An 18436-nucleotide genomic window follows, 5' to 3' on the forward strand; every position below is an offset into this window, starting at 1 on the left:
ACTACATGTGGCCAGTCTTTAGGCATTGTTTCAGGATTTTACTCTGAAAAAATGCAGGAGAAACATTACTTTCAATGAGTGGAAATTTCCACTGTCCTGACATGAGTCCTGATCGATTATTTATGACAAAAACAACCTGAGGATTGATTATAAACATGTTTCTATGAAATTTTATTGTACTTTTTGATTTTGTCTGCCTGCTGTGACGGCGCTTTGTTCCAATGGATGACTGAACAAAACACGGAGGTTTTTGAAAATAAAGAGTAGAGGTCGACCGATTAATCGGAATGGCCGATTAGTTAGGGCAGATTAAGTTTTCATAATCGGAAATCGGTTATTTTGGACGCAGATTTAGCTGATTTTATATATATATATATTTTTTTACACCTTTATTTAACTTTTGTGATAATCCCCCCTTCTCTCAATTTCCACCTGAAGACAAACCCAAATCTAAATGTCTGTAGCTCAGGCCCAGAAGCAAGAATATGCATATTCTTGGTATCATTTGAAAGAAAACACAATTTGTGGAAATGTGAATTGATTGTAGGAGAATATAACACCATAGATCTGGTAGAAGAAAATACAAGGAAATAAACATACGTTTTCTGTTTTTTATTGTCGTTGCATCATCTTTCAACTGAACAAGAACAGCAAAACATTCAGATATGATGCTGGGGATAATTGATGCAGAACATAAGGCAACAGTATTTGAAAAAAAGTTTCAGAAAGATATCTTCAGGAACAAGTGAGCTACATGACATTGAGCATGTAGTCACCCAGGTGTCCCACACAAGTTGCCCAAATGTACCCAAGTGACCAAATTGGTACAGTGATGCATTTAAGTAAATGACTATATACAAAATACTAAAATGCTATTCTAACACACACACCCCAAAAAATATTTATACAAAAAAAATATGAAAATTTGAAGAAAAAAAATATTATAACAAGGGAAACTATTTACACACATTCAATGTATAATATACAATATTGTGAAGACCCTCAGTCCTCTACACAATATTGTGCTGCTGATGCCATACCCAATAGCAGTCTCTTTCTGCTGTAAAGCAGAGGGTTACTGAACAAGTGGTGCAGGTGATGGGGCATTTCCTGTGACAAAGCGCACATCGACGCCTCCTCACTGTGCCCTTCTTGCATGACATGACAGTGGAGGGGAAAGGCAGTTGATAGAGGGGAGCAGTTTTCCAGTAGTCTTTCAGGGTTTTCAGCTCCACAAGACCCATGTAAATGACCATTGACAGTTAACAAAAAAGATCTGCCATGGAAATGGGCTTCCATCCCTCTTTCTTGCCTGCCTGCTTCTTAGCGCCATACTTATTAGTGTTCAACACCAGGGAATCAACAAAAGATGAGGTGAAAAACAGCTGAAAAAGTTGCATGGGGCTGTACTTGGAGGTCATGTCCAGCTGAGGTCCTGATGTCCTTTTCGGTCTGAATATTGGAGGTGGAGGCGCCACATCCTCCTCCAGCACAGAGTGCCAACGACCCTCCTCCTCTCTGATTGCAGGTTTATCTCTTCCGCACCTCCGCTTCTTTGTCACAGACTTCAAACCTGGCAGGGCGGGGGTAGGTGTGGAGCCGGAGACAGCAAACACCATTGTAAATACAACCCATATTTATGCTTACTTATTTTAACTTGTGTGCTTTAACCATTTGTACATTGTTACAACACTGTATATATTTAATATGACACTTGTAATGTCTTTATTGTTTTGAAACTTCTGTATGTGTAATGTTTACTGTTAATTCGTTTTGTTTGTTTCACTTTTGTGTATTGTCTACCTCACTTACTTTGGCAATGTTAACACATGTTTCCCATGCCAATAAAGCCCCTTGAATTGAATTGAATTGACAGCAGGGGTCCGGCTAGATGAACGAACTCCTGTGGGGGATGGGCACCTTGGCAGTGGGGGCTCCCAATCAGAATCGGAGGGACTGTGAAATAAAGACACAGACACACAGATTATATTGAGAGTAGGGAACCTCAATCATTTTGGTGATCTGTTCTATTCCATGTTTAGATAAAATAAATGTAAAAAATCTCAGACTCAAATGAATAATATTTGATATAATTAATTTCAAACAACGGCATGAGAGTTACTTACCAATCGAGAATTGCGTCTTCTCCATACAAAAACATTTCTTCAAAATTGGGAATCCAATCTTGTCTCACCTTCTAGTAACTCTGTCACTTTCTCTAGTTTCCAAATTTACTAGCCATAATTCTTTCAATAAAATAGCGGAAAATGATCGACTCAATACTGCTACACGCAAACAGAGTGGCTCCTTCAGGTAGAAATTTCAATGGCGAATGGCTGTGTAACTAGACTTTCGTTCAAGAGCTGGTCTTCCCGGATATAACCATTAGATATTGCTCTTTACCTCAGCTCATTGGCTATCTACCAAGCTAGATTTCAAGACGATCAGTGGTCATTGGGCCGAAATACAGTCAAAGAAGCACTGGTCATATCATTGGCGCGCAATGAGGTCATTGTTTGGTGTGTTCAAATCAGTTACTTTCGGTCAATACGTCCCGTACAAATAACCATCAGGTATGGTTGTGTTACTAACAGAGGATTGCAATGAAACCAACCATGACTAGATAAACGTAAATTTAGTGTGAGTAATTACATCGAATGTTTCGTCGAAAGTTGGAGACGGAACTCATGACAAGCCGTTTACAAAATGTGTCGTGTTATGCTATAAAAATGGATTTAATCGAACAAAACGACCATTTATTGTGAAGGTTGGACCTTTAGTATTGCCAAAAGACGATCTTCAAAGGTAATTGATTATTTTATTGCTATTTCTAACTTGTGACGCTACTGCTTGGTTGGAAAATGCTAGTTATACTTGTGTGTGCGGCGCGCTGTCGTCAGATTATCGAAAGGTATGCTTTCGCCAAAAAACATTTCTGAAATCTGACACAGCAGTTGGATTAAGCTTTTAAATGATGTTAGATACATGTATTTACAAGAACGTTTAATACTACGAATGGTGTATTTAGAATCTTTGCGCTCTGCCATTTCACCAGATGTAACATCCCACCTAGCCTAGAGAAGTTAACTAGGCAAGTCAGTTAAGAACACATTCTTATTTTCAATGACGGCCAAGGAACAGTGGGTTAACTGCCTTGTTCAGGGGCAGAACGACAGATTTTTAACTTGTCAGCTCAGGGATTCAATCTTGCAACCTTACGGTTAACTAGTCCAAAGCTCTGAGCCCGCCTGTTACGCGAATGCAGTAAGAAGCCACGGTAAATTGCTAGCAAGCATTAAACCTATCTTATAAAAAACAATCATTCAATCATAAATCACTAGTTATAACTACACATGGTTGATGATATTACTAGTTTATCTAGCGTGTCCTGCGTTGCATATAATCGATGCAGTGCGCATTCGCGAAAAAGGTGTAACAAACCATAAACATCAATGCCTTTCTTAAAATCAATACACAGAAGTATATATTTTTAAACCTGCATATTTAGCTAAAAGAAATCCAGGTTAGCAGGCAATATTAACCAGGTGAAATTGTGTCACTTCTCTTGCGTTCATTGCACGCAGAGTCAGGGTATATGCAACAGTTTGGGCCGCCTGGCTCATTGCGAACTAATTTGCCAGACTTTTACGTAATTATGACATAACATTGAAGGCTGTGCAATGTAACAGGAATATTTAGACTTTTGGATGCCACCCGTTAGATGAAATACGGAACGGTTCCGTACTTCACTGAAAGAATAAACGTTTTGTTTGAGATGATAGTTTCCGGATTCGACCATATTAACCTGTTTGGGCTGCAGGGGCAGTATTGAGTAGCCAGATAAAATGTGCCCATTTCAAACGGCCTCGTACTCAATTCTTGCTCGTACAATATGCATATTATTATTACTATTGGATAGAAAACACTCTAGTTTCTAAAACTGTTTGAATTATATCTGTGAGTAAAACAGAACTCATTTGGCACAAACTTCCTGACCAGGAAGTGGAAAGTCTGAAATCGAGGCTCTGTTCTAGGTCCTGCCTATAAATGGGCATGATACGTATTAGTATACATGCACGTCATACACCTTCCCCTAGATGTCAAGAGGCAGTGAGAGAAGAAATGGAGTGTTTATCTTGGTCTGAAGTGGAATAATTCCTCTTGGAATGACGTGTCACCCATTTCCTGTTTTCAGGAAGGCGCGAGAAGGAACCGGGGATTGCCTTCTGAAAAGCTGTCGTTATAGGCGACTACTATCTCCGGCTTTGATTTTATTTGATACATATGACCATATCATCGTAAAGTATGTTTTTTCAATATAGTTTCATCAGATTATTGAATTTTTTTCGGGAGTTTTGCCGTGTTCCGTTCTCTTCCGTTTGTTGACATGGAGAGATTCGCGCCACTTGGCAAGTGTGCTTGCTAAATCGAGAGGGAAAAAGGCCGTTCTAAATCCAAACAACGATTGTTCTGGACAAAGGACCCCTTGTACAACATTCTGATGAAAGATCAGCAAAAGTAGGACACATTTTATGATGCTATTTCATATATCTGTCGAACTTGTTGTGCTAGTCGTTTGCGTCTAGCTTTTGGGTACTCTCTCGCTATACCTAAGCTGTATGTCGTAATGAAGTTATTTTTAGAATTCTAACACGGCGATTGCATTAAGAACTAGTGTATCTATCATTTCCTATAGAACATGTATTTTTTAGTTATGTTTATGAATAGCTATTTGGTCAGAATATGTCAGAAAAAGTGTCAGAAAAATATCCGGACGTTGTGGGAAAAATATGCTACTTTAGCACAATGTATAACCACTGATTTCAGCTCTAAATATGCACATTTTCGAACAAAACATAAGTGTATGTATAACCTGATGTTATAGGACTGTCATCTGATGAAGCATATCAAGGTTAGTCAAAAATTATATATCTTTTGCTGGTTTGTTACGGTCGCTAACCTTTGCTACTGGGGAATGGCTTGTGTTTCTGGCTATTGTGGTAAGCTAATATAACGCTATATTGTGTTTTCGCTGTAAAACACTTAATAAATCGGAAATATTGGCTGGAATCACAAGATGCCTGTCTTTCATTTGCTGTACACTATGTATTTTTCAGAAATGTTTTATGATGAGTATTTAGGTATTTGACGTTGGTGTCTGTAATTATTCTGGCTGCTTTCGGTGCAATTTCTGATTGTAGCTGCAATGTAAACTATGATTTATACCTGAAATATGCACATTTTTCGAACAAAACATAGTCTTATAACATGTTATTCAATAAATCTGTCATCTGATGAAGTTGTTTGTTGGTTAGTTTGGTTGGTTCTTGGTTAGTTAGGTTGGCTTTGTGCATGCTACCTGTGCTGTGAAAAATGTCTGTACTTTTTTGTATTTGGTGGTGAGCTAACATAAATATACGTGCTGTTTTCGCTGTAAAACATTTAAAAAATCAGACATGTTGGCTGGATTCACAAGATGTGTATCTTTCATTTGCTGTATTGGACTTGTTAAGGTGTGAAAGTTAAATATTTCTAAAAAATATATTTTGAATTTCGTGCCCTGCACTTGAAGTGGCTGTTGTCATATTGTGGCCGGCCTCGGACTTGCAGCCAGAAGAAGTTAATGACTCAAGGCTCGTATTTCTTTGTGTTATTATGTTATAATTAAGTCTATGATTTGATAGAGCAGTCTGACTGAGCGATGGTAGGCACCAACAGGCTTGTAAGCATTCATTCAAACAGCACTTTCGTGAGTTTTGCCAGCAGCTCTTCGCAATGCTTCAAGCATTGGGCTGTTTATGACTACAAGCCAATCAACTCCCGAGATTAGGCTGGTGTAACCGATGTGAAATGGCTAGTTAGCGGGGTGCGCGCTAATAGCGTTTCAAACGTCACTCGCTCTGAGACTTGGAGTAGTTGTTACCCATGGGTAACGCTGCTTCGAGGGTGGCTGTTGTCGATGTATTCCTGGTTCGAGCCCAGGTAGGGGCGAGGAGAGGGACGGAAGCTATACTGTTACACTGGCAATACTAAAGTGCCTATAAGAACATCCAATAGTCAAGGGTATATGACATACAAATCATATATAGAAAGTCCTATAATTCCTATATAAACTACAACCTAAAACTTCTTACCTAGGAATATTGAAGACTCATGTTAAAAGGAACCACCAGCTTTCATATGTTCTCATGGTCTGAGCAAGGAACTTAAACGTTAGCTTTCTTACATGGCACATATTGCACTTTTACTTTCTTCTCCAACACTTTGTTTTTGAATTATTTAAACCAAATTGATTTTATTTATGTATTATATTAAAATGAGTGTTCATTCACTATTGTTGTAATTGTCATTATTACAAATTTAAAAAAAATAGTTGGCCAATTAAATCGGAATCTGCGGTTTTTGGTCATCCAATAATCGGTGTCGGTGTTGAAAAATCATAAACGGTTGACCTCTAATAAAGAGGGACATTATCAAACAAAACGAACATTTGTGTAACATGGAGTTTTGGGAGTGCAACCATATGAACATCAAAGGAAAGTGATTCATTTTATTGCCATTTCTGACTTTTGTTACTCCTACTTGGCTGGTTACTGCTTGTAATGATTTGTCTGCTGGGCGCTGTTCAGATAAACATGCATACAAACCATGCGATTTATGAGAATTTCTGTTTTGTTGAGTTTCACGCCCTGCAATTTCACCGGATGTTGTTTGAGACAGTGGATTACTGAACAAAACGCGCTAACAAAACAGAGGTTTTTGGATATAAAGAGGGACTTTACCGAACAAAACGAGCGCTGTCCTCAGATAATCGCATGGTATTCTTTCGCCGTAAGTCTTTTTGAAGTTCTTTTGAAATCTGACACGGCGGCTGGATTTACAACAAGATACGCTTTATTTTGATGCATTGCCCTTGTGATTTTATGAAAGTTAAATATTTATAGCAATTTAATTAGAATTTGGCGCTCTGCAATTTCACCGGATGTTGTCTCTGCCTCCGTCATCCTTACCCGCACCTACAATCACATACCTCTTTCACTCCACGGGGAGGTGAGTTGAGTGTAGCAGGGTGTTGCGTTCCCTCCAAGAAGCGTACGTAACACCTTTTCAGATTGCCAACATACCGGTCCCGATTCTTTCTCCATGTTTCTTTGATATCAGCATCAGTGATCAAATTTCGTGAACTCTACCCAGCGGTTGTCTTTTTCATGCTTGTCCAAATACAACCGTATCGAAAGGTTGTAAAGGTTCTCCTATTCTCACCAGCTCGCACAGACACTCAAAACTGGACATGCATAATTGTGCGCAGCAAATCGAGAAAAAAGGTTGCTAGTAGAAGGTCCATCTCTTCCATGTTTATACTAGAAGGGATGTGATGTAGACAGAGGGGCGGGACTTCAGTTGAAAAACTCACTCAATACTGCCCCCCAGAGCATATTACAAGGAGTCGCTCCTTTCGTGAAGAAAAACATTGCAGCACTGCGCTAAGCTCCGTCTGACCTGTTTGTGTATTGTTTGTCGACCCCTTGAGTTTAGAGAGCCAAGAATTACATCCCAAATGGCAACGTTCCCTATATAGTGCAATACTTAGATCAAGGCCCATATGGCTCTGGTCAATAGTGCACCATGTAAGGAATACGGTGCCATTTTGGACACAAACATGACGTTAATCTTCCTCTTTCAGATAATAGGCCAACTTGCCATCCGCTAAGCCCGATTCTAGTATATCGTTAATACTATGTATTAACATAGAATTGAGTTTTGGCTTACAATGGCTAATGCAGATAACCATCTATTGAGGTGATATGCAAGAGCTATTTGACATTGTACTGTATATGGACAACCCAGAGCAATGTTATTATGCAAGAAGACAAAGGATATTGGATTAATTAAAACTTCATCATGTTCCTAAACACCAGTCAAAACCACAATAGTTTGTGCCAAGTAGTCTGTTGCAGACTAGTGATAATGTGGAGGCACCAACTGCACTGCAAATGACTGCTGAGTCTTGCAGAGTGCCATGAGCTCAGTCAGGCGCGCCCCCGTGAGAGGTAGCTGCGTTCCATCGCATTTCTACAGACAAAGGAATTCTCCGGTTGAAAAATTATTGAAGATGTTAAAAACATCCTAAAGCTTGATTCTATACATCGTTTGTCATGTTTCTACAAACTGTAATATAACTTTGACTTTTCATCTGGCCTGCGCATCGTGAATTTGGATTTGTGAACTAAACGTGAACAAAAAGGAGGTATTTGGACATAAATGATAGACTTCATCGAACAAAACAAACATTTGTGGAACTGGGATTCCTGGGAGTGCATTCTGATGAAGATCAAAGGTAAGTGAATATTTATAATGCTTTTTCTGACTTCTGTTGACTCCACAACATGGCGGGTATCTGTATGCCTTGTTTTGATCTCTGAGCGCTGTACTCAGATTATTGCATGGTGTTTTTTGAAATCTGACACAGCGGTTGCATTAACCTGTCTAGGATCAGCGTGGCGCTAGCGGCACACCCCCCCCCCCCCCCCCACTGAAAAACCAGTGCCGCGAAATTCAAAAAAAATATTTTTTTTAAATATTTAACTTTCCCACATTAAAGTCCAATACAGCTAATGAAAGACACAGATCTTGTGAATCCAGTCAACATGTCCGATTTTTAAAATGTTTTACAGGGAAGACACAATATGTAAAGATGTACATCTATTACCTAAAAACACATTAGCATAATCCACCATCTTTTATTTGTCCACCAACACCAGTAGCCATCACCAATTCGGCTAAACTAAGATATTTATAGCCCCTAACCAACAAAAAAACTCATCAGATGACAGTCTGATAACATATTTATGGTATGGGATAGGTTTTGTTAGAAAAAAGTGCATATTTCAGGTAGATGGCATAGGTTACAATTGCACCCACCGTCACAAATGGAATAGAAAAACTACATTGAGCAACGTGTTTACCTACTTACTAATCATCAAACATTTCGTAAAAATACACAGCATACACGAATCGAAAGACACAGATCCTGTGAATACAGACAATATTTCAGATTTTCTAAGTGTCTTACAGCGAAAACACAATAAATCGTTATATTAGCATAGCACATAGCACATAGCAGCACAGCATTGATTCTAGCCAAAGTGAGCGATAACGTCAACATCGCCAAAAATATATAAATTTTTTCACTAACCTTCTCAGAATTCTTCAGATGACACTCCTGTAACATCATATTACACAATGCATATAGAGTTTGATCGAAAACGTTTATATTTAGCCACCAAAATCATGGTTAGACAATGTGAAATGTAACTCAGCTGGTCAGAATATGTCCTTGCGCCACTTAGACAGTGATCTACTCTTATACATAAATACTCATAAACGTGACTAAAAAATATAGGGTGGACAGGGATTGATAGACAATTTAATTCTTAATACAATTGCGGAATTACATTTTTTAATTTATCCTTACTTTTCAATACAGTTTGCGCCAAGCGAAGCTACGTCAAAAAACATGGCGTCCTAAGCCACTAAAATGTTTCGACAGAAACACGATTTATCATAATAAAAATGTCCTACCTTGAGCTGTTCTTCCATCAGTATCTTGGGCAAAGGATCCTTTCTTGGGAGTAAGCGTCTTTTGGTGGAAAGCTGTCCTCTTGCCATGTGGAAATGCCAACTGCGTTCGGGATGAACTGAAAAGCGTGCCCAACTATTCACATCGTTTCAAAAATAAATGTCCCAAAATCGCACTAAACGGATATAAATTGCTATAAAACGCTTTAAATTAACTACCTTATGATGTTTTTAACTCCTATAACGAGTGAAAAGATGACCGGAGAAATATAACAGGCTAAACTAACGCTTGGAACAGGTGCGGGCCGGTGTCCTCTAGGCGCATGACGCAGCTCCAAAAGAATGACTAGCCTCAGGGTTTTTTCATTTGTAGTGCCTGTGAACGCGCAATCGACCCCATTGGAATCGTCATCACGTAAAGGCATCCAGGGGAAGACGTAAGAAGTGTCCGTATAGTCATAGCAATGACAGTGCCCTTTTAACTGACTTCAGAACAGTGGCCAACATTTCTCAAATCTGACTCCATGTCAGGGAAATTGCTGTAGAATGGGCTCTGTTCCACTTAGAGACAAAATTTCAACTCCTATAGAAACTATAGACTGTTTTCTATCCAATAATAATAATAATAATATGCATATTGTACGATCAAGGATTTTGTGGGAAGCCGTTTCAAAAATTACCCAATTAGCATAAATAGTCTAAACAGCGCCCCCATCCCCAACAGGTTAAGGAGAAGTATATTTATAATTCCATGTATAACACTTGTATTTTCATCAACGTTTATGATGAGTATTTCTGTAAATTGATGTGGCTCTCTGCAAAATCACCAGATGTTTTGGAAGCAAAACATTACTGAACATAACACGCCAATGTAAACTGAGATTTTTGGATATAAATATGAACTTTATCGAACAAAACATACATGTATTGTGTAACATGAAGTCCTATGAGTGTCATCTGATGATCATCAAAGGTTAGTGATTAATTTTATCTCCATCTGCTTTTTGCGACTCCTCTCTTTGGCTGGAGAAATGGCTGTGTTTTTCTGTGACTAGGTGCTGACCTAACATAATCACATGGTATGCTTTCGTCGTAAAGCCTTTTTGAAATCAGACACTGGTGGGATTAACAAGTATCTTTAAAATGCAATAAATGCAAATTACTTAAAAATCATACAATGTGATTTTCTGGATTTTTGTTTTAGATTCCGTCTCTCACAGTTGAAGTGTACTTATGATAAAAAATGAAAGACCTCTACATGCTTTGTAAGTAGGAAAACCTGCAAAATCGGCAATGTATCAAATACTTGTTCTCCCCACTGTATATACACAGATTATTTTATTAGTTATACTATTTTGATATTGATTACTGCACTGTTGGATAGAGCTTGAACTTGATGACTTTAAGGAATGAAAAATAAAGTCTAATAAAAACATAGAAATATACACAAATGGAGATATTTTATTATTTCATAGAAATTTCCTATTGATGTCTACCCAATGTGGACCTGACTGAGACAATGGGATGTTTTGGCAATTGAATGTTTCCTATTTTTGGCTTTGGAAAAAAATATTGAAACCCAAAACCGTTATTATTTTAATAACCAAAGCACTAATCGCAATGCCAGAGGACTGGCTCTGGTCTATACTGCCGACCTGCATTCAGGCTAAAGGCTAGCCTAATAATAGCAGGACAGGCAGACCGTGGTCAGAGATCACAGCAATCCTATGACAACGCTCCAGTAGCTAGCTATAAATACACAAACAGGGATCCCAGCAATGTGACCTTGCTGTCAAACAGGTGCCTATGCTGCTGTACATAATTAACCTGGCTTTCCTAAATTCATTATATTATGTAAACTGGTAACGTTTAAAACCATCAAACAATCACTCAAAGCTACAATTGGCGTGTGCACGGAGTAAGAGTAAGTTAAATGTTAAATGGCAGCAGAACTCATTCTGGAGCAATTGCTTTTGCCACAGGACTGTAATGTTCGAGTAGTGAGAATGTTTCATTGGCAGTATTGGTTAATAACCGTGGTTTTTTTTTGGGGGGGGGGGGATTAACAAAACATTAAAAACCCTTGTAACGCATGGGCATATTTGGGGATGCAGTCTACAAATACTTTGCCACTTGGTATTGCAAGCGGTTTTTAAAAATAACCAAAGAAAAATGCCTCTGAATCATGTCTATGATAATTAGACCATCATACATGTTAACAATGCTGCATTCTCTGCACTGTAACCGCCCATGTATTTCACACCACAAAAAAAAGAGAACGCCCAGAGACAGGAGAGAGAATGAACATCTCCCTCTATAGGAGGTAGATGTCCCTCCAGCACCCCAATATTCTGGAAGTAAAGGGCCTTACCTTATGCACACTCTTGGGGTCCTCTAACCATGAATAGTACATCTCCTCCACGTAATTAGAGCTCGTTCCATTGAGGAAAGGCTCTGCAGCCACAGGTGAAGTGTAGCACCTGACTGGCTGAAACGTCTTTGGTACGGCCGCAGGCCTCTGCTGTGAAAAGGTCTGAGAGACAGTCAGTGGCCGCAGCCGGGCAGCACAAGTCCTTAAGCGGTGCATCGCAGTCCTTTAGCACACACACAACTCGCCTGTCTCTCCAAAACAACCACAGAGCAGGTTTGAGACTACTTTCACTTCAACCAAACTGCAGTCAAATGATCCACTGGAAACCTATTTCTCCAGAGGGCCTTCGATTTCCACTTGTCAGCGGTCTTTGTTTCCTGACCTGCAAAAGATTGAGAGGTTGTGTGAATATATAGGCAATGATAACAGAGAGGAAAAGGGACAGCCCGATACTTAAAATAAAACAGGGCAAAGCCAACTTTGATTGATGTCACTGCCAGTACTATTCTATACACCAAGGTTCAGCAACCTTTTCTAGCATGATAGCTACTTTAAAAAAAAAAAGAAACGTCACAAGCTAGTGTTTTTTTATAGCTTTCAAATAGTCCCATTCTTCTGCTTTACCCTGCAACTCTTCCCCGGGTCCTTGGTGTACAATAAATGGTTAATACATTTTTTTTCTCAATATTACAGTTATTCAGAGAAACAACGAAATTGAAAAAAATATGAAAAAAACAATGCATGTAGCCTCCTTCCAGAATTGCATGGCAAGCTACTCATAGGTGGGCTGCGAGCTACTGGAAGCTCACGATCTACCTGTTGGAGACCCCTGCTATATACACACACAGAGAGTAATAAACTGTCAAAATTAAAATTTTATAATTTGTTTTAAGGGCATGAGAGTACAGTTTAATGAGGGCTGGGTTAAAGCTCCAAAACATCTCATGACTGAAACTTAAGTTCATCTCAGATGGGTAAAAAAAAATACTATAATTAAGTGGCCTTGGGGGCCACACCGGATTTTCTAAATTCAAACTGTGGGACGCACAGATTTTTTTTATGACCAATTTGTTTATCAAAATTGATTTGCGGTCCAGAAAAAGGCTAGTCTTTTGAAAATATATAGGTCCATTATACAGTGTACAAAACCTTATCACCTGATATTTCCATGACAGACTGACCAGGTGAATCCAGGTGAAAGCTATGATCCGCTTCAATCAGTATCGAAGAAAGGTAGGAGGCTTGAGACAATTGAGACATGCATTGATTATGTGTGCCAATCAAAGGGTGAATGGGCAAGACAAAATACTTAAGTGCCTTTGAACGGGTTATGGTAAGTAGGTGCCAGGCACACCGGTAAGTGTCAAGAACTGCAACGCTGCTGGGTTTTTCACAATCAACAATATCCCGCGTATCAAAAATGGTCCACGGCCCAAAGGACATTCAGCCAACTTGAAAACTGGGACGCAGTCCCTGTGGAATGCCAAGAAATTGAGGCTGTTCTGAGACAAAAAGGGAGTTGCAACTCAATATTAAGGTGTTCAGTATAATTTCTAGACTTTATCTAGTTTTAGACGTTCAAGTGTGGCCTCGAGTTTTACACCCCTCCCCCAAAAAAATATGTACTTCAAAACTTCAATTAAATGCAGTCTCAAATAGCCACCTGTCCCTTCTAATAGCCGGACAATGGCACACATTTCAGCAAATAAACAATGGCTCTAAATGAATTGTTTACAAAGATAGCATTAACTGTTTAAGGTTTAATGTTTGATTTGTTACATTAAATAATTCAGTAATGACTCAGAAAAATGGCAATCAGTTTTTAATCGCCATTAAGAAACGGCTAGCCATTGGCTGCTAACAACAGAACTGTTAACTGGCAAGTACAAAAAGTAAAAACAGCAAATGTATCCAACAAATTTGTAGTCACTGTATGAATATGGGACCAAAAACTTCACTTTTTACTAGGGGTGTGCCGAGTAGTAGGACAAAACGAGTATCGTAACAGATATGGGAAATTTTCTGGATATTATTATGATCGTTTGACATGTTTCTACGAACTGTAATATGACTTTTCGCCTGGACTTGCCCGCGCCTCCTGAGTTTGAATTTGTGTACTAAACGCACAAACAAAAAGGAGGTATTTGGACATAAATGATAGACTTCATCGAACAAAACAAACATTTATTGTGGAACTGGGATTCCTGGGAGTGCATTCTGGTGAAGATTATCAAAGGTAAGTGAATATTTATAATGTTATTTCTGACTTATGTTGACTGCACAATATGGCGGATATATTTTTTCTTGATTGGGCTCTGAGCGCCGACCTCAGATTATTGCATGGTTTGCTTTTTCCGTAAAGCTTTTTTGAAATCTGACAGCGGTTTCATTAAGGAGAAGTGCAGATGTTTTGGAACTACTGAACGTAACGCGCCAATGTAAACTCAGATTTTTGGATATAAATATGAACTTTACCAAACAAAACATACATGTATTGTGTAACATGAAGTCCTATGAGTGTCATCTGATGGAGATCAAAGGTTAGTGATTAATTTGATCTATATTTCTGCTTTTTGTGAATCCTCTCTTTGGCTGGAAAAATGGCTGTGTTATTCTGTGAATAGGCACTCACCTAACATAATCGTTTGGTTTGCTTTCGTCGTAAAGCTTTTTTCAAATCGGACACTGTGGCTGGATTTACAACAAGTGTATCTTTAAAATGGTGTAAAATACATGTATGTTTGAGGAATTGTAATTATGGGATTTCTGTTGTTTTGAATTTGGTGCCGTGCAATTTCACTGGCTGTTGGCGAGGTGGGACGCTACGTCCCACATATCCCAGAGAGGTTAACACCCTTACTCTTACGATAAGTGCCATGGGATCTTTAGTGACCACAGAGTCAGGACACCCGTTTTTAACGTCCCATCCGAAAGACAGTACCCTACACAGGACAATGTCCCCAATCACTGCCCTGGGGCATTGGAATATTTTTTCATAGACCAAAGGGTGCCTCCTACTGGCCCTCCAACACCACTTCCAGCAGCATCTGGTCTCCCATCCAGGGACTGGCCAGGACCAACCCTGCTTAGCTTTAAAAGCAAGCCAGCAGCTGGATTTAACTGTATCAGTAGTCAAAGTGAGTTGGGAGAAACACTGAAATAATGCCCATTTCTAGTTTAATTTTCAAGCGTAGAAAGTAGATTTTAGTGGAAATGGTAAACCTGGGTGTGACATACCTAAGTGTATTGATACCATGCAATTTGTGACCTATTTCAGGAAGCTAGGCGTATGTCACTACTTCACAGAAGGCATTAGAACGTTTTTAAAAAATGATCTGGAACATATGAAATTTCCTGTGCCTCAATAACAAACTTGCATGCCATCTGTAAATACAAATAAGATTGTTAAATTACGAGTCTAGTTGGTTTAGCCACGGAAAAAGCCAGGAACCTTCCCGCTAGCCATGATTGGCTGAGAATTAATGGGCTGGACATGAGATTAGTTCAGATTGGTTGACACCACGGGCAAAAAAAAGCATTAATCCATGGATATTGGAAGAGTCTAGCTACATTTTCAGATATTATGTTTCTAATTTCGTCAGAAAGTCATTTTCATTGCAGGTTAAAGTGTAATGTTAGCTAGCCATCGAATGTTAGCTTGTTGGCTCGCTAGATAACACCACGTGTATGATCTTTGTCTTAATATTATTTGTATCTCAGAAATCCCATTTACATTGCTAGTTATAGCATAATGTTAGCTAGCTGACATTGAACATAGTTGGTTAGCTTTTGCTACCTGCAGATTCATACTACAGCATTTCATGCATGGTGACTAGCTATGATAAACCATCTGTACTGTATCTATGGGTTGGGATTTTGGTTCATTATTCATCTTGCAAGCAATTTTTGGGGGTTGAAATACTCTGAATTCTGCATTAACACAACCCCTAAATTCAACATGCTATTTAATCCAAGTAAGTGCCAGGGCATCATATTGTGTTAGCTTTCTGCCGTGTTTGACAAGTCTTCTCTCCCCTGTTCTCGGAGTAGAGCAGGTCTGTTGCCCTAGGGCAGGGCTGTCCAACCCTGTTCCTGGAGAGCTATCCTACTGTAGGTTTTCAATCCAACCCCAGTTGTAACCAACCTGATTCAGCTTTTCAAGCAGCTAATTATTAGAATCAGGTGCACTAGATGAGGGTTGGAGTGAAAACCTACAGGATGGTAGATCTCCAGGAACAGGGAGATCAGAACAGCCCTGCCCTAGGGACTCCAGACAGACAACGTGTAGCCTACACATGCTGCTCCACAGCCAGTACTGTTCATTTGCACAATGTCTCTTGTTCACATTCGCTTGTAAATGTCCAAACTCACCAAAAATGACATTCGGTAGCTCCCTCACACATATATAAACTTTATGAGTTGGATTGCCTATCTTTGCAATTTGGTTATTTTCGTTAGGGCTCGTTAGCAAATGTAATGGTTATTTCTTAATTTTCTGGCGCACCCTTGTGCAACGTATATCCCGAGTGGCGCAGCGGTCTAAGGCACTGCATCTCAGTGCAAGAGGCGTCACATCACATCCAGCCGTGATAGGGAGTCCCATTGGGCGGCACACAATTTGCCCAGCGTCATCCGGGTTTGGCTGTCATTGTAAATAAGACTGTTCTTACCTGACTTGGTTAGTTAAATAAATACTAAAAAAATTAGACAAAAAAAAATAGACAGTATGAAAATCTGAATACAGTCCAACCCTAGAGGCTATGTTTTGTGCATTCGTGGACAAGTGTGGGCATGCTGTGGTGTGTACTGTGCATAGGATGGGGTGCTGCAGGACCCCCTGAAAAATCGGAATGAAAAATAAATAAATAAATATATATATATATATATCACCAAAGTAGTGCACTGGGCCTTTACTACTACTACTTCTGTAGTATCCGCACGGATATAGCCGTCTGTAGAGCGGGCAACAAAACTATCAGCATGAGATTTGTCGCTAGCCTCTTACCAATGAAAGTCGCTGGAGGGGTCTGAAAACTGGCTAAAAATAGCAGCAATGGCCGCTACACCTGTTTTGATCTTGCATTCATACTTTAAATATTCTCATTCACCACCTAATGTGAAGCCGCCTAAAACTGCTTGTCTAAAAGAGCCCATTGGTTCTCTAAATGGAATCCCGCATGAAAACAGGACCAACTGTCAAAAACTTTGTTCATACAAGACATGGGTTTCCGACTCGCAAAACACAATGTTCTAACGTCAGTTAACAAACAAGCATATTTTGAATTCTAACAGGAAGCATATTTTGAATTCTAACAGTTGGTTTGTAGTTTCTATACTTATTTAGATACCTTTAGTCAAATGATATACTAAGCCGGGCGAGGGGCCTGCTTCAATGACATGATTCTCTCGCACACAAAAGATAGCTAGCTAGTAGCTAACGGAGCGAATTTACGTTAGCTGGCTAGTTATCCAACTAACGTTATCTATCTTTTAGCCGCTAACTATCTGCTAGATAACATAGATATCGACCATTACTTACCACAAACCATTGAAAAGTGTGAATGTTTTTTTTTTTTAGGAACAAAGTTCCCAATAATTGCTGGATAGCCAACTCTTGAGAAACCAGAACTGGGTTGGTATAATTTGTGGAACGTTCCAATAGGAATCTGTTCCAGAAACGTCGTAAACAACGCATACAACGTTGTATAGCGGCAGAGTAAGATACCAGGTAGGGAGTGAGAAATTTTGTTGAGTTTTTCCACTCACCACGTTTATTCCGAAAAATGTCCAACCTCACACTGGTAGCCTATGGACAAACATTAAGAATAAGCTACGTGGTGAGTTGATGCCTATTCGGCAGCTAGTTAGCTAGGTGAATTGATCATGTTACGTTGTATGCATTGTTTGTTGACATCCTTGTTATTTACGCAGTTTTGGGAACAGATTCCTGTTGGAACGTTCCCCAAATTATACCCACCCACCAGAACTAGCTAACGTTACTTCGTCGCAGCGACTACTGGACTGACAATGCCCCTCGTTGAAGCAACATTGTATAAACTTCACAAAATCACCTACTTTCAATATCAAGTCGATTGAATGAGCTAATCCAGTGGCTCCTAAATTACCTCGTTCTCGTTGCCCTCTGTGTCCTGATGAAACTGACAGCTAAGCACACACAAAAGCAACAGTGATATGTTTAGGAGCCTGCTTCTTCTTCTATGGTATAATTGCTTCCTCTTCGATGGGGTTTATTGGTGCAATTACCGCCACCAGCTGGACGGGGTATTGAATAAGAAACAAAAACTGCGGGAAAAGGGGGAAAACGACATCATACAAAATTAAACACTTCAACTAACAAAACCCATACTACTTCAATCACAATCCACTCCAAAATACATCCATACACACGCTCAGGGTCCTGTGATGGCAGAGCATTCAACAACAGGATTTCTTTCAAGGCCTCGGCTGTGAAATCACAAAGACCCC

General features: G+C 39.4%; 1 protein-coding gene across 5 annotated transcripts in view; it reads right to left on the reverse strand.

The window, feature by feature from the left end:
• Window positions 1–18183, reverse strand: part of LOC129825932 (2-oxoglutarate dehydrogenase complex component E1) — a 116678-nt gene extending 98495 nt beyond the window's left edge. For 3 of the 5 annotated variants that reach the window (XM_055886060.1, XM_055886057.1, XM_055886061.1), the window contains exons 1-2: window positions 18076–18183; window positions 11951–12332 (exon numbers count right to left, since the gene is read on the reverse strand). In XM_055886060.1, coding sequence (XP_055742035.1) covers window positions 11951–12166 — 216 coding nt within the window. In that variant the 5' untranslated portion in view covers window positions 12167–12332; window positions 18076–18183. Of the gene's footprint in view, window positions 1–11950; window positions 12333–17489; window positions 17603–18025 lie in introns of those variants that run through there. The other 2 variants (XM_055886058.1, XM_055886059.1) reach the window with 2 other exon arrangements.
• Window positions 18184–18436: the final 253 nt, after the last annotated feature.

Source organism: Salvelinus fontinalis, chromosome 28 (assembly GCF_029448725.1).
Source record: "Salvelinus fontinalis isolate EN_2023a chromosome 28, ASM2944872v1, whole genome shotgun sequence".
Classification (NCBI taxonomy): Eukaryota; Metazoa; Chordata; class Actinopteri; order Salmoniformes; family Salmonidae; genus Salvelinus; species Salvelinus fontinalis.